Source organism: Drosophila guanche, unplaced genomic scaffold, assembly GCF_900245975.1.
Source record: "Drosophila guanche unplaced genomic scaffold, DGUA_6, whole genome shotgun sequence".
Taxonomy (NCBI): Eukaryota; Metazoa; Arthropoda; class Insecta; order Diptera; family Drosophilidae; genus Drosophila; species Drosophila guanche.
Window position 1 is genome coordinate 3,425,816 of NW_022995746.1, and position 27,986 is coordinate 3,453,801.

The window sequence follows — 27,986 nt, forward strand, 5'->3', positions numbered from 1 at the left end:
CTTTAATTGTAGTACATTTGGGAACGCCCATCGCTAATATCGATAGCTTCATATGGAACGATACTTTTGAGTAACGAATTTTCGGAATTAGCAAAACATTTATTACGAATTGAATAAAAGTGCGCAAAGTGCACCAAATGGACTTAATTGCTAAACGTAGACATTCTCCGTGCGCGTTAAACTACATATTAATTAGAGTTCTCCTAAAAACGTGGCTTAAAAGTGGCCGGATACTGATTAAAACGTGGACGCAGTGCAGCATTTGACTTTTCAAACTTCTCGCCCGAATTGCCTAAAATGACGCCTTCGACCAGCTTGCCAGAGCCAACGTCTTTGAGATGCGACTGGTCTGCTGTTGTGGCCTCGGCTACGTCAATGATGCGCGGATTCTTGCGATAGCGATACCACCAATACTCAAAGACGAGCGTAATGCAGGCCATGCCAATGCCCACAAAGATGACAATGAAGACGCCGCCAATGTTCTGTATGGATATGCCATCCGATTGATCCTCCGGCTTGTCGCACTTGGCCTGCGCCTCATCATTCTTCCACCACTTTTCCTTGAGCTTCTCCAGCTGGCGTTTGTTGAGCAGCGTCAAGATGCTGTGGAAAGGCAAATTATTTCAATCTCCCTTTAATTATGTATCACCAAACTCACGCATTATTAAACTGATCCTTCAGATGTGAGCCCTGCTGCACAGCTATGGCGTAGGGCTTGCGGGAGAACTCCTCGCCCACCACCTGCAAATCGCAGTTGGTCAGCTGCAAGTACCGTATATCCGTGGCGTCTCCGAGGAAGGCAAAGCCCGTGGCAGCTGTAGAGTTTCGGACCCTTGCCACTGCCTCATCGAGGGTGGCTGGCAGTGCTGCCTCCTGCATGGCCTGCCACATTTTGGTGTACTTATCGCTCACAGGATAATCCCAGACAGCCAGCTTGGAGCGCTCCAGCGGCGTGAGTGAATCGTTCAGCGACAGATCCTTCCAGATCTCATAGAACATCTGCTCAATGTTGGCCATGCGCTCAAAGTACGTCATGGCCGAGGAGCCATTGAGCGGAGCATAGAGGATTTTGTATTGCTTGGCCAGATCATCCAAGCTCTCGACGGGCGTGTCCAAACGGGAGACGGTGAGAAAGGCAGCCAAGTTGGCGGTGTACGAGGCAATGATGATGAAGCTAAAGGGAAAGACACCAAATTAAACGAAAGAATTGGCAAGAAGGAAGTTTCAACGCACCCAAAGAGCCACCAAGTGGCAGCCACCAGTCGCCCGGACAAATTCTTGGGTGCCTCGCCACCTCCTTGGGGCGTCAACGAAGTCATGCAAAACCACAGGCACTCCTTCAGATTGAACTCACGCTTCTCCTCATCATCCTTGTACTTCTCGCGATTGTTCTGATAGCTGTACGGACTCCAGCGATCAAAGACCCACATCAAGAAGCTGGTAAAGAAATAGGCTGCCAGAATGCACAGCCACACATTCGTCTCCAGCACGGTGAGGAATTTGAACAGCGAACTCGGGGAGCTGGGACGCTGCATCATGATGGTGATGCCCACCAGATCGTAGTACGGCACCGTAAAGTCAATGACAATCTCACGCTCAGCCATCACGGACATGCTGCCCAGACCAATGTCCGCCTGCTTGTCGATGAGTTTCTTGACAATGCCATTCCATTCGCCTTTTTCATCCATGTTGCCGAACTTGCCATCCTCCACCTCTTGGATGGTGTAATCAAAGTGTACAATGGCCGCAATCTCGTTGATCAGATCGATGCAGTAGCCTTTGTATCCTTTCGGAGCAGTCTCATCGCGCATGATGAAGGGAGCTTGCTGTGGAGCAGAGAATCAGAAAGTACACACTTGGATCAGAGCAGGGCCATCTATTTGGCACCCACCACAACAGTATAGATCCGATACACCGTATCCGCTGTCAGATTCTTCATTTGCTCCTCATCCTTGACTGTCAGTGGAGTGTCCAGTCCTGCTGTCCATGTGCCAATCGATTTGCTGTTCACCGAACTGCCGCCACGTATCTGCAGCACATTTATGTCCATTTCGAACTTCATGTAGCTGAAGCCATTGAACGGCTGCTTCGGTTGCGTGACCAGCTCAAAGGTGCCATACGAAGTGGGTTCGCTTATCTACGGGGGGGTAAGGGAATTATTTGTTTTTTGTTGAGTAATCAATTATAATTGAGGCTGTACCCACCTTGGTGAAGTATTCGCGTAGATCAAGATTCCGTTGGGGCGTGTTGCCGCCTTGAAAGTCGTCACAGTTCAGATACTCCATGTCCTTGGGCCAGGCGCCCGATTGAAGCATTTCTCTGAGGAACGGGAAGAAGATAAAGACCGTAAACAACAACGAGAGCAGGAGCGAGAACAGGAACGGGAACGAGAAGGAGAAGGAGAGCCGGAAAACTAAACTCAAAAGGAACTCACTTGATGGTCAGAAAACTCCGCAGCGCCAAATCAAAGTAAAAAGCCGACGCCAACTGTGGCTCCTCATTCAGATTGTAAGTTGTGCGTAGCAGGCCCAAACGATCCCGAAATTGTGTATACGCCATGGGCTTGAGGAACATAATCGTCGCATTGTCCCGCTGGCTGCTCACCTCGCCCTCGTTCTGGGTGATGGCGTGCCAGGCAAAGTTGCGCTCAAAGTACGCAGGCTTCACGGACTCGAGGACCATGCGTATGGACTGCAGATTGCCCAGAATGAAGAAATTATTGATGTCCAGATTGCGCAGCTTTTCGATTTGCTCCTCGCGCTCCCGCTTGCCCTCCGTGGCAATGGCTGTGATGACATGACGAGTTTGGATGTTCTGCAGCAGGGACTTGTACTTGTGATCCATGACAAAGGTTTCGTCGTAGAGGATGGCAGCTGTGGAAGGATAAAATGTATTCAGGGGTAAAGTGTGCAAAGTCCTCCTACCATTGGTAATATTGAGTCGCCGCACAATGCTCCGTATGACCTCGGGTATAATATCTCCCGGTGGCATCACCTGCAGCAAATACCTTTGCTTGGCATCATCCAGGTCACGCCACTGCCGCAGATCCCCCTCTTGACCATACGAGGCGCTAATGGTGGGCAGTCCCAACGCCTGGGTGAAACTCTTCACCGTCTCCGAGGCCACGCCCGACTTGGTAGTGTCCAGAATCAAATGGGGCATCATTTTCTTCTCAATGCTTTCGGCATACTTGTTGCAAACTGAGCAAAGGAATTATAGGTGGAAGATCTGTGGAAGATTTCACACGATTCACTCACTTGCTTCCAGCAGCACCTTGGCATCCGTTTTATTGGCCTCAATCGATTCAATCTGCACGGACAGGCCATAGCGCATATTTTTCTTCAGATAAGTCAGCACCACATCCACTGCCTTGGCCGCCGGCTCGTTGTCCACCTCATTGATGAAGACTAGCAGCACAATGTTGAATGGCATTTTATTGGGTTGGACGAGTAGCCATGGAACATTTAATAAATACATTTATTTAGAATAATATTCATTTGAAAATTAATCTCTAATTTCAAACATAAAATGATGTCCCACCAGCCCCCATATTCGTGGATATCTTAGATCTTCATTGCACTTAAGCACTTTATTAAATTGTTTCACATTTTCCATGCACAATCTTCCATTAGATCACATTAGAAAATGTACTCTAATTATTTCACAACTTCTATATCCCTGATCTCATATATCCTATATATCCATTTATAAATCGATGGCTTTGCGCACTTACACACATTAATATTTTGCGTCGTCTGGGCCACTATCTCTTGATTCCAATTGCTTAGAAGCGTCAACAGTACGAGAATCCATAAATATTTGAAAGTCTTTAAGCAAACATCCAACATGGCAGCGGGCACATAGGGTGGGGGATACCGTTCCGAGATCTCAGCAATTGACTGCACGCCACGAACTACAAATTACAACTGAATGGGGCATATCCTGTCCGAAAGGATAGCTCAGCCAATGCCACTGACAATTTCACTTTCAATGTGCGGACAATGTTTGGACATGTGTGTAACCTTGGTGATAATCAATTTACTGTGTAATCACCTCCCCAAACCCACAACCTGACCACAAACTCTGTGTCTAGTCTGGTGTTCGTGCCGGAACAGAATTTGGGCGATAATTAGGCGGATTCTATTGGTGTTTTGTTCGATGGAGTGGGCTTATGGCAGGAGTTATGATGAGGCATTGAGTGGCTTGTTATATTGTCACATAAACATGAAATAATTATTGGCCATTGGGCTGGGGCAACGTGTTCCCCGAAAAAATTAATTGGAAATGAATCTGGTGGGGGACGGGAATATCAAGAGGCTTTCCATTATTATTTATATAGAGACTAAAAGGGAATTAGTTCTTTGTTATCTGTTGATAATTCTACGATTCTCCCTCAATCTTCTCATCAACGAATTACTTTTATTCCGTTTCATCTCGTTCACTCCGCTAGGGCGCCAGCAGACAAGAGACAGTGAGCGAGCGTTTGGCAGGGGGTCAACGACAAGCATGAATCGACTAGACGACCCTTAATCAATATCAATTGATGCTTATCAAGAATATTTCTATATACACTATATATACACATGTGCATAATGTCTGTAGCTTTCTTTACATCCCGACTGCTTTAATCTTTGTGTATAAAAATACATTTCATTGGCTCGGAATTATTATGCACTTTCAATGCTTTTCCTTAGCTATCAGTTTCCCCGCCAGACGATTATCGCACTGCCTGCACTGACTCATTATATTTCTAATCAAAAGGGAGATAAAGTCCAGCGCTGCACATTAAATACAGAAGAAACAAACGCACATTTGACGAAAGTACAAAATGTTTTTTTGTTTTATTATTCTTGATTAATAATTTAAAAGTAAACGAAAGTAATTTGAATGGTAGAGTTTGTGCACCCTACAGAAGCGAAAAACGCGACCTAAAGATAAAAACTCTAAATGGATTATATGCAGCGAGCCGCACATACAGACACATAGAAGGTTTATAGCTACATTAGTGATGCTGTCCCAGTCGGAGGGTATGGGCTGTCGACTAGCGAACATTCGTCATTAATCGTAGATCCTAGTTTTATATTTAGTTGTAGTTGCAGTTGTATAGTTACAGTTATTACACTTAGACGAAACAGTTCACACAAAGACGAGACACGTACGCACATTGATCCAATTAATAATAATATATCGTATAATCATATATAAAGCCTATAAGCCTAGAGTTTTGTATATGCATAAATCTCACAAATTCCAGTCATCTGGTCCCGTCTCCTGTCGTATGACGGGCGGGGTAAGCGGTGCTTGGGGTGCACCAGGCACGGGTGTGGGCACCAGCGGTGTGGCGCCGCGCAGCGAACTTCCATAGTACGGTGGCGGCCGATAGCTGCTGATGCTCGGCGATGTGGAGCTGTGCGTGGACGAGGCAGAGGAGTCGCGTACTCGCGCAGCATCAAACACCGGCGCCTGGGCGTACCTATACGGTGGCCCAGTGCCAGGCGCCATTTGCGGCGTCTGCGATCGCGAGTGCGAGCGTTCACGTCGCATTTGCATGCGCTGCTGCTCCATGTACTGCTGCTTGCGCTGCTTCAGCAGCTGCTCCTCACGCTGGAGTAGACGCTGGCGCTGCTGCAGCTCGTACTGCTGACGCTGCATGGCACTGAGCCGGTTGGCCTTGCTCCACGGATTGCCGCCGAAGCAAAGGTTCGATATGAAGACCACCGGCGAGAACAGACGCAGCGAGATCTCACTAGAAAAAGGGGCAGTGGTTATTTTTAGACACACAAATCTATTACCGCACAATCTGTCACACTTACGTGGTGTCCACCATGGGCTGTGCCTCATTGCCGCTGAGTATGAAGAGTGGGAAAAATATGGAGAAGATGCAGCTGCTGACAATCACCGAATTGGACAGATTCGTGAGCACTGTCAGCGGTATGCCAAAGCCGAAAAAGTATGGCCAGTTCTTCTCTATGTAGGTGAGGCGTCGATGCAGCTCCCAGCCCATGTTGAACCACTTGTACTCGAAGGAGTACAGCGAGTAGAGCAGGCACAAATGCACAAAGCACAGCGACGAACCGACATACTTCACTGGCACCAGATTCACCAGCATACTTTGCACCAGGAACAGCATCTGCACCACCATGCTGAAGAGGAAATCAGCCACCAGTTTGCTGATGCCGGGAATCAGCTGCGGCCGACCTTTACGCACACGATACGCCGCATTGGCAATGTCCGCGAACCACAGCGAGCTGACAATCTTTGAGAGCATGAATATGGGCAGCACCCACATCATGCCAAAGAGCAGCGAAAGTATCGGGTGCAGCCAGGCCCACACCACGGGCAGTGTCTCCGACTGATCGCCGTAGAAGATGGTCAGGCAGAATTTCAGCGTGGGCAGCAGCGCCGACTCGAAGAGCTCAATACTCAGCCAGGTGAAGCCACCGTTGAGCATGCAGCATTTAAAGAGCTTCTTGGCGATCTTCTTCTCACTGTGGGGACGGGAGAGGCAACGCAAGTGCGCAATAAATAGATTAGTCATGCTGAGCAGCAGCAGCACTAGCTGTCTGGCTGTCTTTGTGTCACGTACCCCTGCGGCTGCTTCTGCTTCTCGGCGGCGGGTTTCTGGTTTAGAATCTTCTGCAGACTCCGCTCATCGGAGTTCTCCTCGGCCCGCTTGGCGTACTCCTCGCGTATCATGGCCGCCGCAGAGCTGGGCACTGGCGAGGGCGATCTCCGCGCCCTCTCATACCGATCTTTATCCGTTCTGCGCATTTGTCGCAGCTCCTGCTCGGCATTCTGGCGATTCACCTCGTTGTCAATGTGCAGGACGAGGGTCATGCCACGTATGCTGTCCCACAGCCCGTACAGTATTCCGTAGGCGATGTTCTGCGGGTGGTGCATGGTACAAACGACGCATTTAAATCAAGTATTATGTAGGCGAAGCGAGGCGGGCCCTTACCTTAATCGCAGCCATCTCACGGGCGGTCGTCTGTATCTGTGGTCGGTCTACAAAGCACTAGTTCCTTTTGTACACATTACGAGATATACATGCAAGCATATGAAACGTGTTAGGCTACTCTAAATTGTGTCGAAATGTTGGGAATAAATATGTTTGTTGTTGTGCGACGACGACGACGACGACGAAGAAGACAACGACGACATCATTTTTCGTTTACACCGCGCCAGATGCCACTTGATTTCCAGGTAAGCTGGACATGCATCGCTTACATACTTTACGCTATGCCGCTGCGGTGGGTAATCCAATTTCTCAAGTAGATTTTATAAACATTGAACTTTGTGCTGAATAGTTAATATTAACTTGTTTTGTTTTGCATGGTGTTTACCGATAATTTACGAATATCGCACATAACTACCGATGCATTTTTCCAGCTGGCTCTGTGCATCGATATGCAGAATCAAAAAACGCGGGTAAATAATTCCATGGCGAGAAACAACATTCATGGTATATTGAAATATTTAATTAATTTTGTGATATATAATAGCTAATTTGGAACTACATATTATCAAAACAAACACCACAACTAATTTCAAGACTAGTCTAGACTACAAATTTCTTAATCGGTACTTTTTGCCGATAGTTCCGCTGATATCACACTGCTATCTGTTTTCATATTTTCAATCTGTTCAGGACCGTCAAATATACCGTGAGTTTTCCTCTACTTGTTGAATTTCCGCCTGCACATATGTTAGTATACGTCTCTTTTTTTTTTTGCATATTTTTCTATGTTCTATGTTTTAAAAATAAGTAACAAAGCAACAGACGAATATTCGAGTGAGTTTTTGAATCAGCAGGCGACATTTTAACGAATAATAAGACCGCTGGGACAGTGATTAATTAGTATGCCGTTCGTGCCTAGTTTGCTGCGATAACGGGGTATTTGAGTATTAGCCGCTTTTCCTGGATTCAAACCTTGTTTACATATAGGAACACAGTAGTGTGTGTGTGTTGGGCGGCTGTGTGTGCATAGACAAACAGTTGGTTGGGTTGTTTTCAATACGCAAATAAAGTAATAAAACCTTAAACCCACTGGTGTCAGAGCACAAAGGTAAGGCCGTAACATACGGTGAGCGCTTAATTGATTACCATTATTAGTACCGTTAGTCAACAAACGGACGACCAGATCTGTCACGCCAGCTACCTGCTAACTGCGTGGGTTCTGTTCACCGTTAGGTGTACTCTTGTCTGTTTGTGTGTGTGTATACCTTGCAAAGATGCAGCATTTTTCATGTCGCTTTTATTGCAGATTAACCTTTACCAGCGCCCACGCCTGGCACCCTCCCCGTCGTGACAGCTCTCGTCCATCTGTGGGAATAATCAATACACACAACAACAAAGTCATGGTGCGGTCTAGTGATAAGCAACAACAGTAGGGCCACAGCCCAGCCCACCCGCCCATCGCCAACGACAACGCAAAAAGCAAACCAACCAAACGAGCAACCCCTCCGCTCCCCACCCCCCATCAAACCGCATTGACAGGAAGAACAGCCAAAAGCAATTACCAATCCTTCATCCCCCACACATCCCCCAAGCGCACCTGCAATATCCGGTGCCAACATGACACGCGAAGAACGTCAGCGAATTGTGGACACGTCGAACAGCAGTAGCAGCGGCGAGGATGAGGCGAAGCCAGTGGTGCGTAGGCGAAGCACCCGCGACACGGAGCTGGCACCGCCCAAGGACCCGGGCTGCTGTGATCCCTCCAGCACGCCGCACCGTTTTCTGGCCTTGGTTTTCATGTGCCTTCTGGGATTTGGTGAGTTGTGATGGCAATGGCATTGCATTTGGCATGCACAGCGCTAATTCAAAGTGCCTTTTAGGTTCCTACTTTTGCTACGACAACCCTGGGGCTCTGCAGGATGTTTTCCAAAAGGAACTGGACCTCAACTCCACCGAGTTCACGCTGATCTATTCAATCTACTCGTGGCCGAACATTGTGCTCTGCTTCGTGGGCGGCTTCCTGATCGATCGCGTCTTTGGCATACGCCTGGGTACCATCATCTATATGCTGATTGTGCTTGTTGGGCAGTTGATATTCGCCACTGGCGGTGTCCTGGGACACTTTTGGTTGATGATCGTTGGTCGCTTTGTGTTCGGCATCGGCGCAGAGTCGCTGGCTGTGGCCCAGAACAGCTACGCGGTGCTGTGGTTCAAGGGCAAAGAGCTGAATATGGTCTTTGGCCTGCAATTGTCAGTGGCACGCTTTGGCAGCACCGTCAACTTTTGGATAATGCAGCCGTTATATGGTTATGTGTCCAAATCCTACGCTGGCTACACTGGACTGGGTGTGGCGCTGTTTTTGGCCTCCTCAACCTGTGTGATGTCGCTGATTTGCACTTTGATTTTGGGTAGGTTTTGCTTTAAGCCAACTGTTGCATATCCTCTCTGATCTGTTCTCTCTCTCCATCTAGGCTGGATGGACAAGCGTGCCGAGCGCATTCTAAAACGCAACAACAACCCAGGCGGTGAGATTGCCAAGCTGAGCGACATAGTCACCTTCAAACTGGACTTCTGGATGGTATCCGTGGTCTGCGTCGCCTACTATGTCGCTATCTTTCCCTTTGTCGCCTTGGGACAAGCCTTCTTCGTGAACAACTTCCACATGACTCCCGCCGAGGCGAACACTGTCAACTCAATTGTCTACCTGATCTCGGCCATAGCCTCGCCATTGTTTGGTTTCATTATCGATAAGGTGGGGCGCAATTTGACTTGGGTATTCTGTGCCACCATCTCAACGTTTGTGGCTCATGCATTGCTGACATTTACCCACCTGGATCCGTATATTGGTATGAGCGTAATGGGGCTCTCCTACTCCATGCTGGCTGCTAGCCTGTGGCCACTGGTTTCGCTGATTATACCCGAATATCAGCTGGGTACGGCATATGGCTTGTAAGTGAAAGAATTAATTGATTTGTGGGCATTCTCTTTGACCTGTAATTATTTCCTTACAGCTGCCAATCGGTGCAGAATTTGGGCCTGGCTGTGGTGACCATTGTGGCCGGCATCATTGTGGATAGCAGCGGTGGCAGTCACTTCTGGCTGCAACTCTTCTTTATGCTGTTCCTGCTGAGTAAGGAAAAAACCTCTAGACAGTTTTGAATTCATTTAGAATCCATTTGCCATTTGTTAATTGCAGTTTCTCTTTTGGCAACTGTTGCGATCTGGGCGTACAATCGCAAGCATCAGGGCAATTTGAATATGTCACCGTCACAGCGGGCCACGTATCACACATCGATGTACGTGAATATTGAGTCGAGTTGAATGGTGTACTGAGCATGCCTATTGATTGATTGATTGATGTTGTGTATTGGTGTCTTTTGTCTATATATATGTATGTCCCATCAATCATTGACTAATTTGCCATTCTCTTTCTAAATGTATTTACTTTCGACTTACCATACCAAAAGCTCAATCCGACGCGCAACTGTGGATCGACGGCCTCTATTGGGCCATTAAATATGCATATAAACTAACTTACTATACTACAAATAACCCAATTGTGATGTTACCGCCATCTCTCTAATAGTACTTGACTTGTTATGCAAAACCTTGGAGCACATTCTGCTAACCGCACAATTTTCGTGGGATCTTGATCTTGTTCGTTATCGTATTCCGTTCCGTTAAACTTCCTAGCCAAATATTATACATATCAGTATTTGCAGAAATTATTGTTTTGTTTTATAATAAATTAATGTAAATGTACATTCACCGAACAAAAAATAAACCAAAGAAAATGCAGCAAAATAATTTAATGGGTAGAAATGTAAAAAAAATAAAATAAAATATAAACGTTACATTTTTGATCATTGATTTTATTTTCTTGAAGAATATGTTTTTGTATTTGTACAAAATAAATAAAATAAATTAACTAAAGCATAAAGCACAAATTCAAAATAATTTTGGCTTTTCTTTCTATCTTCTCTCTCTGAAGTTACAATAAACTCGAAAACTGCAATAAAATAAAAAATTAATGTTTCCAAAACAAATCTCCACGATAGACTAGAGAAAACGTTTATAAAAAAAATACAAATAATAATTAAACACATTGTACGTAGATGAATTAATACATTTTTTCTTTGTTGTTTTGAGAATTTTGGTTTAAGGATGGATGGAAACAAAGCCTTGAGGGGAGAGAAATGAGAATCAAAATTATATAAATTGTGTATGTTGTCATTCTCTATTGAGTTACTAAAAATGCATTCCATTCCCCATTTTATTTCGCTTCGAGACCCGTGCTCATACGTCTTCAGTTTAGCTGCTTTTTATGAATTAGTTGAATTATTATTGGGGGCATAAAACCTGCCCTCCCCCACGTCCGCATTGACTTTTCTTCGTTGGAACTTATCTAAGAGCTTCGTTGAAATTTTCTAGCTAAGTATGTTGAAAGTTTTGATTGCTTGTCGTTACTAGATTCTAAGGGTTAGTGGTTTTTTTTAGCATTCTTCGTCTAAGTTTGCTTCCTCATATTTTTTTGTTGGTTTTTTTGGTCGTTTTGTTTTGATTATTTTTGTTTGTTAGAGCCGCTAGAGCTAAAAGCATTGAAGGATATAGTCTAGCTTCGTCCCAGAGGACATTATCTATATATTGTCAGTTGGTTTGGGGCACCGCTCGGTACTGGGTGTCTATTCATCTAGATTCTCGGCATCGTCGGCTGCCGCTATCTCGCGTGTGGCGTCAGTCTTGATGCTAAGCAAATACTTGTCACCATCAAAGCGTTGACTCTCATCCTGTAGATCCTGTTTGCAAAACAACCAAAGAAAACGATTAGAAATTAAACAAGAAAGCGTTTCAGCTTAAGCTTACCTTGGACGGACATAGTTAATGAACATTTACATATGGAACAGATTAATGTCAGGTTTAAGAGCCATAACAAGCGGGGCAGGCGTGTTTTTAGAAGCAGTTTACAGTGTGTTGTCGCGTGTTTTGTGTTGTGATTTAAAACCCGAACCAAGCTTTACTTAAGACTTTGCAAGTCATTAATTTTATTTGAAATATATATATATATATGTAATTGTATGTGTATGTATGCTTTTTGGAGTATGCTGGGTGAAAAACGCTTAGACATAGTTTCCGCCGCGATCATTGCTTTGCTTGCTTGCGTTTATATTTAGTATTTTCGTTATAAGTCTTATTGAAAATTGTTAATTACAGTTTTGTTTTGTTATGTAAAAAATGCGCTTAAATGTGCGTTTGTGTTGGTTAATGTGTCTGAGTGTGTGTGTGTGGTAGTCTAAACTAAATCTGTTTCACAGCCAAAACACAGATTCTGCCTCCCTTAGTTACATTGTAAATTTAATTTGCATCACAATGTATGCATGTGTGTGTGTGTGTAAGTGTAATGTTTTTTATGTTAAGTGTTGATTACGTCTAAGACTAGCAAAAAGTTTCGCTTGCTTTGTTTTGGTTTCTAGTTTTTGGTTTCGTTTCGTCGTATCCTAATATTAATAATTAATAATAATTATGCAACTACGTGGCTTGAGATGCGTGAGTCTTTTTTAATGCCATTCTATTCGATTCGATAGAGATTCTATAAGTTGTTTGGTAACTCTCCCAAAATGACACATTTCGGGATCATCCAAATATTTAGATTGGAAAAACGAATACGTATTTATATTTTACGTATTGAAACGGACTGAACATCTAAGCAAAAGTACGATTATTATTGAGCTCTGGCTGCGTTTGTTCATCAAACCAGGCCATCAAGCACTCATCATCCTCGGTATAACGCTGAAAAACAGCTTTCAACTGTGACTGAGTATTATGTGAATGAGAATTGGGCTGGCGATACTTAGCTTGGGCACCCATTGTGCTGGTTATAATTTGCAATTGCCTATTATACAAGTTCCGATCGGACTCTGCCGATGGTTTTGGATTGCGACGTAACTCGCGTTCCTGTGGCATTACTCTAAATTGCTTGTTAGTTTCGGTTAAGGTGTTTGCATCACTAGCGTTTGCGATTGCGACCTGCGCATCGCCTTCGGGATTCATGGGATTTATGCTAGCCATTGTTAATGCATATGATTTGGGTGCATTGGTAATTGATTCAGGGCTCGGCACATGACGACCGTTGATGCATTTTAATTGCCCATCGATGCTCGAAATTACCTTGTTGCGCAGAATCGATGGCGTTGTCTCCAACATCTTTTGCCAATCATTGGGCAGTGCCCAGGCATGCGGACTTTGCGAGTAGTAGATCAAGTGTTCAATGTCGTAAGAGACGCGTGCTGCAAAGGGAAAACCATTAGCACTGCTTATGGGACTCCTAGTGGTGCGGAAACCTCTCCTCAACTCACATGCACTTGTCTTCATTGGACGCTCCTCTACGTCCAGCTTCTCGCGTGCTACCTTGTTCTCCGGCGTGGACTCCTTGCGCGAAAAGTGACTGCGACGTGAGCGAGCCAGTCCGTTCTGATTGGCAGCATTCGATGAAGCGCCGTTCGTTGTGTCGGCAAAGACCTCATCGTCTCCATCGCCATTGTTGTTGGCCGAAGAGGCGGCATAGTTCAGTCCAATGCCGCTATCGGCCAGAGGCAGCATAAACTGTGGCGGACCAGCGCCGGGCAGCGGTGTCGATGGAGTGGTTACGGGGCTCACCAGAGAGTTACCATCAAAAGCGGCGCCAGCCTCCATAGAAGCCAAGAACTCGGAGCTGCTGAAGTAATCATCCAGTACGAGCTTGGCCACCTGTATGAACAAAAATCAAAGGTTAGTTGCATGACCTCCAACTGGACTCCCCTCCCCGCTTTCACTCACGCGCACTAGCTCACAGCAGTCGCCGGTTATCTTGATCACACGCTGGCCCACGTTGACCGTGAACTTGTATTCACCTACGGAAGCATCGTTTGTGGAATATGAGTGCATTAGCAGCTGTTGGCTGGGTCGCAAAACTTTACCGGCAGCAGCTGTTGCCTGGGCCTGGGCCGCTGCTGCGGCGGCCACTTGTATGGCGGCAACCTGCTGCTGATGGTGATGATGCTGCTGCTGCTGCTGTTGCGCCTGTTGATGCTGTGTGATCTGAGAGATCTGCTGCGCTGCAGCCTGCTGGGCAGTCATAAAATTCTGCGCCGAATTGAAGCTCAAGCGATTCGCCAGGCTGCTGCCACCGGGCGTACGAGGCTGCACCACCACGGCGTCGTCAGAGTTTGAAGAGTTAAGGGACGAGCACGAGCCACCGGCCGCTGGTGCAGGCTCCAGGCGCACCGGCGAGGCGTTGCGACGAATTGTGTCCTCCATGAGTTGCTTGGCGTAGCTGTGCCAAAACGAAATTTGTTTATTTTTAATTATATGTGCGAACTAAAAGGGAAAATGGCTGCCAATTGCGTGGGAGATTTACAGTTAGAGGCAAAGCCGCACTGCCAACCTTAGAGAAAGAGTTGGCAGTGCGACATTGTGCAGTACTGTAACATTTGAAATTTAATTTAAATGAAACTTTAAGTTGAGTTCCCTTCATTGGCAGCTCCCTCGTGAAACTTACTTGATTTTTTCTTCCGCCGGTCCAGTGATTTGCACCAAACGTTCCTTGGCGCCCGGGTTGACTAAATAAGAGTTGATATTAATAATTTTGCATAAATAATATTTCGTGCGAACGAACAAAACGAAAAAATGGAAACAAAAAAGCCTTTATGGGGTCACCTTTTATGTACAAAAATGGGAATTAAAAGCGGAATTTATTTGAGAAAATTGTGTGGCAAGCGAGTTAGAAGCGTGTGAGGTGTGCAGATGCAAATGCAGGATGTCGTGTCATGTCCTTAAGGTTAAATCTGATCTGGATGTTACCTCTTTGAAACGAGATTATAGTTTCGCTTAGTTCCTCAATCATGTGCACGCGTCGCCCTTTGATGCCCATGACTAAGAGTGTGATGGGCACAGCGGCAGATGTTTGGAAAATACATTTTCAAGAATACAATTTGAGTAGATTTCGGGGGAAGAAAGAGATCAGGAGTGCAGGACAGCAAATGGGCGGCACACACTCACCTTTGCCTGAGTCAGCATTGCGGATGACAACCTCGTCCTTGCAGTAGGTTTTGCCCGGTATCTTGGTGGGTTTGGGGAACTTTCCCGAGTTGCGTATGACTTCACCGGGCGGCAGCAGCATGTGCTGCTGATTGGGTGAGCCGACGGCTGCTATGGCGGCCGCCTGGGCTGCGGCAGCTGCGGAGGCCGCATTAAAGACAGCGGCAGCAGCAGCGGTAGCTGCATTCATGCCGACATTCATGCCACCACCGCCGCCGCTGACGCCGAATGTGGGGGAGGTGCTGAGAAATCCGCCTTGCTGCACGCTGGCATCATGTTGATAAGGCTCCGGGGGTAGCTAAAAAACGAAACGAGGGAATAATAAAATAGTTTATCAAAGAGGAGCCTTGACAGAGACTCACCTCAACATTGGAGACTTGCTGTTTGGACTTGTAGTAGGCAATTGTGTCATTGTCCTCCCAGCTTTTGGCACGTAATTCAATCAATTCGAGCAGCTTAAGGCGCGTCATTATGTTCAGACGTTCGTCCTGCGAAGCATTGCGAAACACAACGAAAGCCCGATCCAGCGTATCCTTGGACACCGCCTCCAGCTGCGGCCCGTGCACACGCAGATTGTGCAGCAGCAACGTTATCGACTCTGTTGTCGTGTTGCACGACTGCAAGCCCACTGTGACATTGTCAATCAGCTGTATCAGCTCCTCCATCACCAGATAGCTGTTCTTCAACGAAGCCCGCGACTGTGTCTTGAGCGGACGCGGCGCCTCAATGTTTTTAACAGCGCGTCCCAGGTGTGTGTGTGCCATAATTATGGGTAGCAAAATCTGGTTTCGTGTTTATTTACTATATCTGATATCAATGGATAATGGGTTGTCGTCGTCGTCGTTTCGTTTTGAAAGTAATTAAAGAATTTGTGAATTGAAATCGTAGAAGCTTCGTCGTGTTTTCCGCACCTCCCCCTGCAAAGAAATAACCAAATGATTAGTCCGTTAAATGGTTAAGCGTTAATTACTAACGAAAAGCAGCTATGCCCTGTCTAAATCTATGCTTGCTACACGGCCTCCCTCAAGAAACTGCGACGCAACTTTGGTCCAAATGTTTTAAGATTTAAATACTTTGCGTAACTTTAGATCTTAATGATGTGCAACTTTGATAAGCGGGTTTTAAGCTGATAAAATGAGGGTTATCTATAGTTTACTGTGGACCCACCACAAGCAATCACAAAGCAAAAAGCAGGCAGACACCGACGAGCCGCACCGAAACTTAACCCATTGGCATGCGGCGGGCTGAATCATACGTTCTTCCATAATTGCAAATAGTTAAAAGAAATAAAAAAATAATGAATGACAATAGCTAAAAACGCTTTTTGTGTAGTCGCAGCGGCAAATACACTAAGAAAAGGAACTTTTAATGCCTTTTTTTGTGATAATTATCAATTAGTTATATTTTTGCAGCTGTTGCACACAGTTTACGGTATTCACACTGTTGTCAACACTCGACTTCCTTTTTTTGCACACACTTTACCTCTTCAAGTTGCAAACGGTGTAAAAGTAACGGAACACCCTGTACCACTTTTAGGGTATACAAATGGTTTTGGTTTGCATAAATGGGAACAACAAACGGACGGACAGCCGACCACCATTTGTGCGTGCGTTGTGTTGTCTCTGCTTTAGAAGTGGCAACGACTAATAGTTGCTGCTTTAGCCTGACTTTCGCTCCATGCACAAACACAACACAGATTTTTCCTCAAATATTATTTACAGCTCACAGCAACAACAGCTAACACAAATATTACAAAAAACTGAAACACTGCAAGAGCGCGGAAGAGCGGCATAGAGAGAGAGAGAGAGAGAGAACGGGCGGGCGGCGGTCGATCAGTCGCACTTATTCTTATTTCTTATTGAATCATATGTCGAGAATAGCAACAACAAAAATGTGTGTGCTGCCGCCGTTGACGCCGACCGCGCAGTCAGCGCCATTTGGGGCGTAGGGGGCCTGCTCGTAGGCGAATATCCGTTAAGTGTAGCCCCCACCGCTGCTTCAACTCCAGCTTTATTGGCAATTAAACACTTTAAACACTGTTCGTTAGTGGAACTCTTTGAAATTAGGCAATATTCTTGAAGTATGAGCGCAGCCAGAAGGAAGAAACTACGCGTTGGCTGCGCAGCTAGACCAACCTCTGCACCTGTACACATCATACTATTACCAAGCACTGTACACTAAACAATCACTTTGCTAGTAGCTTGTACTAGTCCACTAGTTAGTCGTTGTATAGCCGATTTCATTGGATTTTGGGGAAAATGCGTTAAAAAAGCTTACCAAAAAAATCTTGCAGCTAAAATCGTTTTGCCAGTGTGACCGCGTATTTATCGATGAAACAAGCCGCCTGACCATCAGAAATATACCAAAATATACATGTCTGTTTTTAAATATACTGTATATATACCGTCAATCTTAAATTATTGTTCGCGATTTTGATGTTCTATTTAATATTACCAGCTAGCTGAGAGTCACATCACTAAAACTATAATTTATACCATAGATGAATCCTTTCCTCACCAGATTGGCTAGTTTTCATGACTTCCTTTTATTGGATTTTATACCAAATAGGGCTAATACTAAAACAGTCAACGGTCACTCGAAGAATAGTGCTGTGAAACCCTCTAAAGCTCTATTGTGAATTGGTGAAGTGAAAGCGCGCAGACTTCCCTATATTGTCATTTATTTGAATGTAAGTATAAAATGCATTTTGAGCAGCTAAAAGCTGTTGGGTCATAAACACTTAACTCTACCGGGCACATAGAAACACCCTTTCTGTCTAAGTACAATGAACACTTTCTGAGTTGTAAGGCGCGCACGCGCTCACACACATTTTGGAAGAGAAATCAACAACTTAAGGCATTATGGCATGGGCTGTGGATAGTGGCTGTGGCTGTTGGCTGTGGCTTTTAAAGGCTTCTGACCACACTTTCGGACAGCTAGGAAATATCTCTTAAGGTATTTGGCTTGCTGCCATCCATATCAAAGCAACGACAATTGCACGAAGAGACGGGACATTCCGAATTTTGTCTGCAAAGAAAGGAGAAAATTAAAAATATTTCTGTTGATACTTTAAGGTAGGTAAAGGACCCACTTGAACCACTGCATAATGTGCTCGGTGTGTCCGCCATGTCGACATGTCTGACACCAGGAGAACCACTTGGAAAATGGCTTCGTCTGCCAGCCCTGCACCTCGGGCGTTGTGCTGGGCGTCTCGCCATTGCTCATATTTATCATGGTGCCCATGTGCATCAGACAGAGCGAGCAGCGTGGCAGTGGCTTGCGGCAGCTGGGGCACGAGGACAAGCGATTCGTGCTAGTTGTGGTGCTGCGCGGCCGCGGCTCATCTAGCAGCGCATTCGACACGGGCTTGCCGCAGAAATTGCACGACAGGTAGACGGTTCGCGAGCTGCGTGCTGACGAGCGTATGCCCTCGATTTTGATGTCCAACTCCGCGCGCTTCTCCCACAGGCCCCAGCTGTTGAGGTAGTCCAAGTAGCTGGCAATCCAGTACTGAATGCGCTTGTCCGTGAAGTGCTCCTGCCGGAAGTAGTTGATGGCCACCAGGGCCACAGTTTGCACATCGAAACTGACATCCATATAAGACTGAAGGATGCTAATGCCATCGAGAGACTCGCCGGTGAGCAGCAGACCATTGAGATCGCCACAATCGATGGCCGCTTGTATCTGCTGCTTGACGTAGTCCGTCAGCTTCGTCTCCGAGAGATACTTGCAGGCAAATGCCATGCGATCGGCCAGGGATACGCCCTCCTCCTTTAGCACAGCTTCAAAGTTATCCTTCTCCATGGTGAGGAATGAGAAAATTGCTCTCAAATGTGGATCCTGTATCTGCATATTCGCACTGGAGCGTTGATTACGCGACGTCGAGCTACAGCGATCCGCATTGAAGCTGGACAAAGCAATCACCGTGATCCGGTACATGCTGGGATCGCGCATCTTGTCCGCCGCCGCGGAGAGTATGCCGCAGGCGTGCATAATCTTCAGATGAAAGACAGAGATCATGGCCGCCCGGCTGTACTCCTTGTTGTCATACAACTGATCGATGAAACGCTCCAGCTCATACTCCAACGCCCAGCCACACAGCTGCAGGGCATGATCACGCTGTTCGCTTTTGTAGCAGACAAGCTTATTGGAATTGTTGATGCCATCGGGCCACTGCAGCAGCTGAGATTCAATGCGTGAGCTGGCCATTAAGGCCTCCGATGTGTGGCCCAAATTGATGCCCAAAGCTGACTTTACGCCCGACAACTGCTCATCGCAGTAGACATTGTTGAGTGTGGACCAAACATTCCTCAAATAAGGCGTCAGATGCAGCTCGGCAAATCGCTTGTTGTCCGGCTTGATGCCATAATCCTCGAGTGCACGCTGCCGCGTCTCATCCACCAGGTCCAGCTCGAAGAGTTCCGGCACCAAAAAGTCCACATTCAACGCGGAATGCGGACTGTAATCGAGGTTGGAACTGCTGGCACTGTTCAGGCTGCAGCTGCTCGTTGGCTGCTGTGTGGGCGTGGCCGCTGTCGTGGATGTGGGCGAAGCGGGAGCGTACAGCGGACGCTGCATGAGCAGCGGCAGCTTCCGGCGATTGCTGTGCGCCGTGTGGAGTGTGGCGGGTAGTCGAAAGTCCAAAATATTCACCGCATCCGCCAGCAGCAGGGCACGCTCAAAGTCACGCGAATGCCAGGAGAGGCAATTGACGGACGCAAACTTGCCGCTGTGATGATACTTGGCCGGAAACGGACTAATCTGTCGCTTCACATGATAAATCTCCCGCGAGTTCTCGTTCTCCACGGTGCGTATGTCGTAGAGCGTGATGTAGGGCGAGTCGCGCTGCAGCGAGGAGAGCAGACTGTTGCGGGTGGGGCACCAGGCGATCTGTAGATGATTCCGCGAGGATTGTATCTGCCGCAGTGGCTGCTTAATGGAGCGCACATCCCACAGCATAATGATGGAGTCCACATAGCTGCAGAGATCATTGCCATTGGGCGCCACCGACAGACCCTGGACAGTCTTTGTTTGTATGCTCTGGCAGGTGGCATTGTTCTCTAGAGTATGACAGATTGAGGATTAGAGTGTGTGTCAGTGGAGGGTGCTCCGTGTGCCACTCACGTCTCAGATCAAACAGCTTGATCATCTTCTGGCTCATGCCTGCTATCAGCATGCGATGGTTGCGATCCCAGCAGAGCGAATTCGCGGACTCTGCCTGACCAAAAAAGTTTGCCGTCTCCTTGGGCACACCCCGCTCCGTGTCCCAAATGGTTATGCAGGAGTCGGAGCGATGCCGATCGTGTCCTATGGCCAGTATGTTGGCATCCAACTCATTCCAGGCCAGGCACGTGCACATGCGCTGCTGTCGCGGCGCTGAAAAAGACATTAAGGAGTTAGCTGGTGCTCTAAAGCGAGTGTTGGTCTACCCACTGTACTCCCAGCTGCTGTCGTAGGTGTCCCGAAAGTTGCATATGCCAATTTTGCCATCCGCCAGGCCCACGGCAATGATGGGCTGATGGCTGTGGTAGGAAGCGGCCACACAACGCGCATACTGATAGCGCGACTCGTTGGCCAGATAATTAACCGAGATATAAGGCAAGCGACCTGCAAGGAGATAGAGTTTTAATGTGTGTCTCAACCAATATGCTAGACACTCACTTTTCAGCGGGGCATCGTCCTTGCTGCGCACCTCATACAAATTAATTTCCTGGCCCCACGAGACGAATTTGTCGGGAAAGTTGGGAAACCAACTGAGGCCGTGTATGTTGCCACTCATCATGGGCAGTTTTCCATTCGCTTAGCAGTGTTTTTAACCAGATTTTCACAGATCTTTGGCCTAATTGCGTCGCGTTATCAGTGGCAAAAACAAAAACGTGCGATAAACACACTCACACACGCACTCAAGAGAAATTGTACTCACACGCATACACTGCCGGTCAATCAGCTGTTTGTGCCGCTAGCCATACTTCTGAATTGTGCAACACTAACTTGTAACTGCGTAAGCAATTTTTTGTTTTCAATTTCGTGACGAATTGGTTTTAATTTAAAACGTGTCTTTCTTTTAACTTATTGTAATGTTACCAAAAACACCCAAGCCTGCATTTTGGAGATTCATCAAGGGTAGCGCCAAGACTCTCTTTGTGGTGGAAGCGGTTTGTTTTGCGGCCAGCTACGGCGTCTATTACCGCATGAACACGAATCGAGGCATGTCCAGTGGCCGTCTTTTATATAAGTTTCGGAATAATAAGTATTTCACTATTTACAGAATTCCGTCAGCATATACACGAAAACTATCCCTTTGTGCTTGATTACTACTACAAAATCGGTGAGATCCTCGGCGAAAACCAGGCCCGTCAGTCGGACGCCAATTACTGGAGCGCCTTGAAGAAGAGCGAGTAAACCATGTTTGGCAATCCGTATTTAAAGTCCCTGTTTTGGCTTGTATCCTTCGGTGGCATTGGTTATGGCCTGATGCGGCTGACCGAGCCAAATGCCGATAAAATTGATCGTATTAAGGCATCTGCCCGCGTTAATACCAACCAAACGGACGATGAGAAGAGGAAGGCGTTGTTCATGAAGCGTCTGCAGGAGGCGGCCGCCACCAGTACACCACTGTACAGGACATCAACAGGGGACAAAAAAGATTAGTTAATAACTTTTTTTCATTTAAATATATGTAAATTGTTAAACCAAAATATAAATGTCGAGCATTTAATTCATTCGTGCTTTATGTACACACTGGTGGGCGGTGTGCAGTGCTGGTAAACGCTGCTCTGGCGACACAGTGGCAATCTTCCGCCTGGCAAGACAACTTTGCCGCAAATTGTGTTTAAATTAGTTAAATACTCGAATTACGGTGCTCGCAGATCGTAACTAACAGCCCCAACATGCTCCCGGAACATGTGCCATTGGCATCCATTGCTAATATGCCGTCAGTTATACAGTTTGGCGCCAACAAGGACTTCCAAACGCTTACCCATCAACAGGAGCTGGACAAATCATTTCTGGGCTATCAAAAGCGTAACTGGGTGCAGTCCAACAGCAAGATAGACACAGAGCGCGAGCGGGAGTTACTCAAGTCGCTGCTGGCCACCACCATAGAGACGGATCAGTCCGGCAGTGGCTTGGACAACCTCATACCCGATGGCATCAGCTACCGCGACTTGGCCACGCTGACCGACGAGGATCTGCGTCTGTTTGGCTTCAACTCGGCAACGCATCGCGAGGAAATGCTCAAAACGTTTGCCAAAATGCCCAACCAGGATCCCAGCTATGATTACCTGTGCAACACGGACATGGCCAAGCAATACAATTCGCAGATTCTGGGCAAAACCACAAATCATGCCATGTCGCTGCGCGCCTCCCTTGCGGCCACCAATTACAAGATGCAAGTGATGCCAGTGGAGGATTTTGTGGTGGGAGACAAACGCTATGCAAGTCGCTTTGCGCTGGAGACCTTGGAGCAGATGTCCAAGGACCTGAAGAAGATTGAAAAAACAGTCGATGAGCTGCAGAAAATAGATGAATCGCAGGCCAAGGCAGGCAGCAAGAAGGTGGGAAAATTGGACTTATATTTTCACATTTTTTATATGTATTATTTTTTGTTGCTTGCAGAAAAAGTTAAATTTGGTTACTTGCGCTTACTACGCAGCCATGGCTGTGGGTTTGTCCTGTGCCTGGTTTTGGTGGTGGTCAAAGTATAATGGAGCCGCACGACTGGACAGGATCTCGGTGGCAACTTGAGCCAAAGCTAAAGCATTCTATCGATGCCATTCCCTTTGGTTAAGCAACGTGAAACATGAACATCATTTAAAAAGTGTATTAATTCGGACAAATAGCAGTTATAACCTTAGCATATAGCATCTACATATATAAACTCTGCATTCCACTTGGAAATATTATTCCAAGCAAATTCTCTCATGCATTTCGTAAGTTTTTATAATTAAGAAGAAAAGTATGAACTTTAATTATATACAATTGTGTATGGAAAACTCCCTATATTTAATTATTTTAAAGTAACTTCCTCGGCCAGCAGCAGAAATCCCAATTTAACGTAGGCATCGACATGCTCGGGATACTCCCAGAGGCTTGTGTGCTCTATCAGTTCGCTTCTCCTCGTGCAGTGCGCAATGTTCTCTACAAATATAATGGAAACATAAGTAAATAATCTCACAGTGGCATCCACTACCTTCTGCCCACCTGCCACCTGTGTCTTGACCAGCGCCTCCTGTTCGTACCGCTCCGCCAGTTCCACTGTAAAGGCCACAAACTGCGGCAGCCGCCAGGAGCGATAGAATATTGTGTCTGCAGCCGCTCCAGGCAGTTTTGTTAGCCCACGCAGCTGCCTCAGTGTTTCGCGTGTGCTGTTGGCAATGTCGCCAAAGATTGAAGCAATAATGGCCAACTTTTTGCAGGGCAACAAAAGATCATCTGGATAGGCAGAGCCACTGCCGTCATCACCCTCGCTTTTCTCCAGGCACTTGGTCTTCTTGGCCTCGATGGCATAGCAGATGGCGGTGCCGCGCTGCTGTGCTAGCTGCCATTTGGCATAGTTATCCTGGAGTTGTTTCACCAACGTTTCCAGTCGCGTTTTGCAGGTGGCCAAAGTTGCATCGTGACTTGTAGGAGATTGCTGGCAAGGGCTGTCCAGGTCTATAATAAAACCATGCTAAAATAGGCACACACTTACTGATTAACTCAACTTACATCGCACTGGTGTTAAAGTTGTATTTTTTATATCTGTTTCGCATTGTTTTAGAGGCGTTTTGTTTATTTTGGTCATTTTTTTAACAATTGAGATGGCAAACAATAATTTATCGAAAACATATACCATCGGTCCCTCAGAAATATACCAAAATATTCCGCAAAGAGATGGCCAAACCCGTATGTCGATACACACATCCATTGCAATCTTTGCAATAAATTTGCTGTCTAGCACTGTTAAAAGCTAACTTAGGAAGCTCCCAACACTTTGACACCACAAAAGTGCCGGTAATTCTCCGTCAAAGCCATTTTGCTTCGAAATTTTGTTCAGAACGTAAGAAAAACCAAAAATCTAGAAAAATGTCAACCTGGACGCCACTTGAATCCAACCCAGATGTAAGTAGAACAGTTGTTTTTAGTTGCGGCTGCTTTTATAACACATGCAACAGCGATATGCGCTGATTGGCCGGCGTTGCAAAAAGGTCTCCTTTGAAAATTGGCAATTATAAGACGCCATTGATATTGATACCCATTCTCCCAGGTGCTGACCAAGTACATACACAAGCTAGGCGTGTCGCCGGCCTGGTCTGTGACTGACGTCATGGGGCTGGACGAAGACATGCTCGCATTTATTCCCCGTCCAGTGAAGGCGTTTATCTTGCTCTTTCCATGCAGTGAGGTTGTAAGTGTCACCCCTCTGCACAAACAAATACCGTTTCTGGCGTTTATTTAGTCACCATTTTGCAGTATGAGAAACATCGTGCTGAGGAGCATGAGCGCATCAAGGATGTGAAGGAGCAGCATCCCGAGGATCTGTTCTATATGCGCCAGTTCACTCACAATGCTTGTGGCACTGTGGCCCTCATCCATAGCGTGGCCAACAATAAGGAGTAAGTTTCCTTTACTCACATCGAACTCTTAACTGATGTGTTTTGTTTTGCAGGGTGGATGTAACTGGTGGAGTGCTCAAGAAGTTCCTCGAGAAAACTGCCGCTCTGTCGCCCGAGGAGCGTGGCAATGCTTTGGAGCACGACACTGAGTTCACAGCAGATCATCAGGCTTTGGCCCAGGAGGGTCAGACCAATGCCGAGGAGCATGAGAATGTCATCCATCATTTCATTGCATTGGTGAACAAAGAGGGCACGCTGTATGAGCTCGATGGACGCAAATCGTTTCCCATTAAGCATGGCAAGACCACCGAGGAGACCTTTGTGAACGATGCGGCCAAGGTGTGCAAAGAGTTTATGGCACGTGATCCCACCGAAGTGCGTTTCACCGTTTTGGCCTTGACTGCTGCGCAGGATTAGGCGGCGTCTGGAAAGAAAGAGAATGCGATGATCTCTGATCTGTCAGATATAACTATATACAAACATATACCACATACAATATTATAATCCAAATTATTTATTTAGCTTGCAGCCAAAAAAAAAAGCATTTAAAATTTTGTAATTAAAAGAGTAAAAACACTCGAAGCTTGAAGCTAATTCACAAAAGAAATCTGTAAATGTTTGTGCTTTTTTTGGTTTGTTTAAATTTCCCACCAAACAACAGCTGATAACGCTGTGACCTCTTCCAGTGCGCATGCCTTGACAATTGGACATGCTCCACGTCGTCGCTTGACAGTTCCAATCCACCCTCTCGCCCTCTCTTTGCAATTAAACCAGGTTTTTCTTTTAGCCCAGCTGTCAAAACGGTCCCCAAACGAAGTGGAAGAAAAGCAGATTTTGGCCCAAAAAACTATCAACTTTAAAGGTCCAAGCATACCCTCTGAGAGTGCCGCCATCGAGCATATGCCCTGGAACAGTCGCTGTGTGAAGGGTAAGGGCAGAACGAGGTGGTGCAAGGTTGTGTTAGCATGTTGCTGCTCAAGGAACTGATGCGTCTGGCCACGCAGCATCGCACCTTCTACTGCTATGTGCTGCTCAGCATTTGGATTTTCCTACTCATAGCGGGTAAGTCCAAACTGCACACTGAAGCACCCAAATCTAATCAAAGGTTTTCCTTCTTTGCAGGCATGTACCGCTATATGGGAAGTATGGAGAGCAGTTCTGGTGCTGGCGCTGGCTTTGGCCCCAGCTCGGGCACAATCAGTTCCTTGGGTGACAACTCCGCCTCGTCGTATGCTCAGCGCTTTGCCAAGTATCGGGAGCGTTGTGCACCGCTGGCACAGCTGCAGCGTCTGGATGATGGCGGCATCTTGGAGGGTTGGAAGCTGCAGGGCGTGCTGCTGGTCATACGTCACGGGGATCGTGGACCCATGTCGCATGTGCGCACCACTGGCATCAATTGTGGCGTGGCTGGGGGCACTGATAACCTGGTCAACAGGTGGGTTATCCCAGTTGGGTAATCCTATGCTCTATCAATATTTTCTCTCCCCCCAGATATCGCAGTTTTCTGCACAATTCGAGCAGCTCGGCTTCGGGCTCGAATCACATGTACTGGAACAAGGTGGGACCCTTTCATGGCTTTCCGCTGCTGCCAGCCACCGAGCGTGGCTGTCCATTGGGGCAGCTTACCTACAAGTAAGTACTGGCATACACAAATGAATGCTTTTCATCTCAACTCTCCGCAGGGGCATCTCTCAATTGCTGCATGTGGGCGACATTATGCATCAGGTGTATGCACATCCGTTGGGGCTGCTGCTTAAGCCGCCACTCAGTCGAGGTGGCACGGAGACTACACCGCACACGCTCCTCAATTCGGATGAGGTGGTGGTCTACACTACACGCTATCGTCGCACCTTTCAGTCCGCTTTGGCCATGCTGTTCACCCTGCTGCCGGCGGACAAGTGGCTGGGCCTAAACGTGCGCGAATCCCACAGCATGGCCTTCTGCTTTGGGGAGTGCACCTGTGCCCAGTCGGCGCTGTTGCGCAAACGACTGCAGGCCATGGGCGATGTGCAGCTGTTGAGGCAAACGGATGTGCTGGAGGCAATGCAATGGATTGGCGGCACCTTGTTGCAGCATACACCGAATGGCATCACCAATCCCTTTGAAGTTGTCGACGCTATGCTGACGGTGCTGTGCCACGAGGCGGCGCTGCCTTGTCGGCACAAGAAACGCAGTCCGACGGCCAGGCCAGCGCGAAAGAATCCAAATCAGGAGCTGGTGGATGTCATCAACATTGATCAGGATGAGACGGCAACCAATCTGCAGCCAGAGGCAAACAATGGCATCGTGGAACCAGAATCGAATGAGGCGGACAATGGCAATCCCTCATCGCCACAGGGAGAGGCGGATCATCAAGAGGGTTGCGTGGAGGCGACCCATGTGGACACCCTGATGTCCTTTGCCGATGATCTGTCCAAGCGTTCCGCGGATCATGCCTACTACAAGCTGTCCGGCCTGCTGCGATCCTATGGCATGATACGGCACATCGTCAGCTACATGCTCAAGATGATATCCGGAGATCGAACCAAGTTTGTCCTTTACTCCGGCCACGACTGCACCATGCAGTATCTGACAGCGGCGCTGGGTATCGCCAATAGCCAGGGCCAGACCATTGCGTACGCCTCGCGGTTGGCCTTCGAGGTGTACCGCAGCGAGGCGCACACAGACTACTACTTTCGGGTCGTCTACAATGGGCGGGATGTTACGCAGCAGATTGACTTTTGCGAGGGTGGCAAGAGTCTGCGTGTCACCCGCGACTCGAGGGGCAACAAGGCGGATCTGTGTCCCATCGAGAATATTATTCGCTTTCTGCACGAGGACTACTTTGCCCCGCTGAATGCCACCAACTTTAAGGAAGCCTGTGGCACCACCAATCCACCAAAGGCAAATGAGTTCTAGGCCCAACGATTGAGGAGTCTCCCACGCACTTTTGAAACTGTGATACGTAGTTAAGATGCCCAGAAATAAGCAGCAGAAAGTCCCATTCCAGTCACATAATTTACACATGCAAAACGACCGCAGCACCCTGCGATGTTATCTATCTAATGTTAGACGAATTTTTAGTTATTGAAAGATAATTATTGTTGATCCTGAAAGTCGAAATCGATACATATCAGAAATCGTGAATTTGAAGCTCTCTCTTAGCTAAATCCAATGCATATCAGCGTGTGAGCGTTTTTCCTAGACCTAAGTCCAAATCGTAAGCATATCAAGCGAACGTTTTAAGTTAATTATACAATAAAAAGGGGAAGGAGGAGAAGGCCTAAATGTTCCCGAATTTTAAAGAATATTCATGAAATTGTTTGCTTTCTATCACTGCAGTTAGATGCAGCTAGATGAGATTTAGATTTGAAGAGCAG

General features: G+C 46.9%; 11 protein-coding genes across 25 annotated transcripts; 6 read left to right on the forward strand and 5 right to left on the reverse strand.

Annotated features, from left to right (window-relative positions):
* Window positions 1–90: 90 nt before the first annotated feature.
* LOC117582151 (ionotropic receptor 25a) lies at window positions 91–4,011 on the reverse strand. Its single transcript, XM_034269735.1, has 9 exons — window positions 3,734–4,011; window positions 3,258–3,407; window positions 2,925–3,200; window positions 2,435–2,873; window positions 2,205–2,319; window positions 1,892–2,137; window positions 1,234–1,826; window positions 659–1,174; window positions 91–603 (listed from the first exon to the last, which is right to left on the reverse strand). The coding sequence occupies exons 1-9, from the start codon at window positions 3,846–3,848 to the stop codon at window positions 204–206; spliced, it is 2,850 nt and encodes a 949-aa protein (XP_034125626.1). The 5' UTR covers window positions 3,849–4,011; the 3' UTR covers window positions 91–203.
* Window positions 691–17,380, reverse strand: LOC117582153 (eukaryotic translation initiation factor 4E-binding protein Mextli). Of its 8 annotated transcripts, XM_034269744.1 has the most exons (11): window positions 15,394–15,969; window positions 14,993–15,329; window positions 14,795–14,866; window positions 14,493–14,553; window positions 13,912–14,267; window positions 13,772–13,845; window positions 13,312–13,702; window positions 13,124–13,242; window positions 11,629–11,754; window positions 8,896–8,902; window positions 691–701 (listed from the first exon to the last, which is right to left on the reverse strand). In XM_034269744.1, the coding sequence occupies exons 1-9, from the start codon at window positions 15,793–15,795 to the stop codon at window positions 11,641–11,643; spliced, it is 1,926 nt and encodes a 641-aa protein (XP_034125635.1). In that variant the 5' UTR covers window positions 15,796–15,969; the 3' UTR covers window positions 691–701; window positions 8,896–8,902; window positions 11,629–11,640. The 8 variants fall into 8 exon arrangements, with proteins under 8 accessions (XP_034125635.1, XP_034125633.1, XP_034125636.1 ...); XM_034269742.1 differs by having other exon boundaries at window positions 13,772–14,267; XM_034269745.1 differs by lacking the exon at window positions 14,795–14,866 and having other exon boundaries at window positions 13,772–14,267.
* On the reverse strand, window positions 5,174–7,366 carry LOC117582156 (etoposide-induced protein 2.4 homolog). 2 transcript variants are annotated; one of them, XM_034269748.1, is made up of 5 exons: window positions 7,232–7,366; window positions 6,959–7,022; window positions 6,587–6,885; window positions 5,814–6,488; window positions 5,174–5,746 (listed from the first exon to the last, which is right to left on the reverse strand). In XM_034269748.1, exons 2-5 carry the CDS (start codon window positions 6,971–6,973, stop codon window positions 5,242–5,244), a joined length of 1,494 nt encoding a protein of 497 aa, XP_034125639.1. In that variant the 5' UTR covers window positions 6,974–7,022; window positions 7,232–7,366; the 3' UTR covers window positions 5,174–5,241. The 2 variants fall into 2 exon arrangements, with proteins under 2 accessions (XP_034125639.1, XP_034125638.1); XM_034269747.1 differs by lacking the exon at window positions 7,232–7,366 and having other exon boundaries at window positions 6,959–7,208.
* On the forward strand, window positions 7,647–10,744 carry LOC117582157 (major facilitator superfamily domain-containing protein 1). Of its 6 annotated transcripts, none has more exons than XM_034269754.1 (7): window positions 7,647–7,664; window positions 8,265–8,774; window positions 8,839–9,366; window positions 9,430–9,907; window positions 9,970–10,088; window positions 10,155–10,254; window positions 10,426–10,474. In XM_034269754.1, exons 2-7 carry the CDS (start codon window positions 8,576–8,578, stop codon window positions 10,472–10,474), a joined length of 1,473 nt encoding a protein of 490 aa, XP_034125645.1. In that variant the 5' UTR covers window positions 7,647–7,664; window positions 8,265–8,575. The 6 variants fall into 6 exon arrangements, 5 of the variants coding, with proteins under 5 accessions (XP_034125645.1, XP_034125644.1, XP_034125643.1 ...); XM_034269753.1 differs by lacking the exon at window positions 7,647–7,664 and adding an exon at window positions 7,688–7,705; XM_034269752.1 differs by lacking the exon at window positions 7,647–7,664 and adding an exon at window positions 7,823–7,894.
* Window positions 17,381–17,694: 314 nt separating the features above from the next.
* On the reverse strand, window positions 17,695–20,935 carry LOC117582152 (GATOR complex protein MIOS). Its single transcript, XM_034269737.1, has 5 exons — window positions 20,693–20,935; window positions 20,465–20,638; window positions 20,156–20,407; window positions 18,123–20,091; window positions 17,695–18,058 (listed from the first exon to the last, which is right to left on the reverse strand). The coding sequence occupies exons 1-5, from the start codon at window positions 20,811–20,813 to the stop codon at window positions 17,968–17,970; spliced, it is 2,607 nt and encodes an 868-aa protein (XP_034125628.1). The 5' UTR covers window positions 20,814–20,935; the 3' UTR covers window positions 17,695–17,967.
* Window positions 20,936–21,040: 105 nt separating this feature from the next.
* On the forward strand, window positions 21,041–21,543 carry LOC117582163 (protein CEBPZOS). The gene is made up of 2 exons (XM_034269762.1): window positions 21,041–21,238; window positions 21,300–21,543. Exons 1-2 carry the CDS (start codon window positions 21,109–21,111, stop codon window positions 21,431–21,433), a joined length of 264 nt encoding a protein of 87 aa, XP_034125653.1. The 5' UTR covers window positions 21,041–21,108; the 3' UTR covers window positions 21,434–21,543.
* Window positions 21,407–21,735, forward strand: LOC117582164. The gene has a single exon (XM_034269764.1). It carries the CDS (start codon window positions 21,437–21,439, stop codon window positions 21,680–21,682), a length of 246 nt encoding a protein of 81 aa, XP_034125655.1. The 5' UTR covers window positions 21,407–21,436; the 3' UTR covers window positions 21,683–21,735.
* Window positions 21,736–21,819: 84 nt separating this feature from the next.
* On the forward strand, window positions 21,820–22,927 carry LOC117582160. Of its 2 annotated transcripts, none has more exons than XM_034269759.1 (2): window positions 21,820–22,587; window positions 22,652–22,927. In XM_034269759.1, exons 1-2 carry the CDS (start codon window positions 21,922–21,924, stop codon window positions 22,775–22,777), a joined length of 792 nt encoding a protein of 263 aa, XP_034125650.1. In that variant the 5' UTR covers window positions 21,820–21,921; the 3' UTR covers window positions 22,778–22,927. The 2 variants fall into 2 exon arrangements, with proteins under 2 accessions (XP_034125650.1, XP_034125648.1); XM_034269757.1 differs by having other exon boundaries at window positions 21,822–22,587; window positions 22,649–22,925.
* Window positions 22,928–22,957: 30 nt separating this feature from the next.
* Window positions 22,958–23,831, reverse strand: LOC117582161. Its single transcript, XM_034269760.1, has 3 exons — window positions 23,741–23,831; window positions 23,234–23,686; window positions 22,958–23,170 (listed from the first exon to the last, which is right to left on the reverse strand). Exons 1-3 carry the CDS (start codon window positions 23,814–23,816, stop codon window positions 23,040–23,042), a joined length of 660 nt encoding a protein of 219 aa, XP_034125651.1. The 5' UTR covers window positions 23,817–23,831; the 3' UTR covers window positions 22,958–23,039.
* A 153-nt stretch (window positions 23,832–23,984) lies between these two features.
* On the forward strand, window positions 23,985–25,234 carry LOC117582162 (ubiquitin carboxyl-terminal hydrolase). Its single transcript, XM_034269761.1, has 4 exons — window positions 23,985–24,133; window positions 24,279–24,419; window positions 24,485–24,627; window positions 24,681–25,234. Exons 1-4 carry the CDS (start codon window positions 24,098–24,100, stop codon window positions 25,042–25,044), a joined length of 684 nt encoding a protein of 227 aa, XP_034125652.1. The 5' UTR covers window positions 23,985–24,097; the 3' UTR covers window positions 25,045–25,234.
* A 135-nt stretch (window positions 25,235–25,369) lies between these two features.
* On the forward strand, window positions 25,370–27,898 carry LOC117582155 (2-phosphoxylose phosphatase 1). The gene is made up of 4 exons (XM_034269746.1): window positions 25,370–25,689; window positions 25,750–26,062; window positions 26,119–26,259; window positions 26,310–27,898. The coding sequence occupies exons 1-4, from the start codon at window positions 25,593–25,595 to the stop codon at window positions 27,523–27,525; spliced, it is 1,767 nt and encodes a 588-aa protein (XP_034125637.1). The 5' UTR covers window positions 25,370–25,592; the 3' UTR covers window positions 27,526–27,898.
* The last annotated feature ends 88 nt before the right edge of the window (window positions 27,899–27,986 follow it).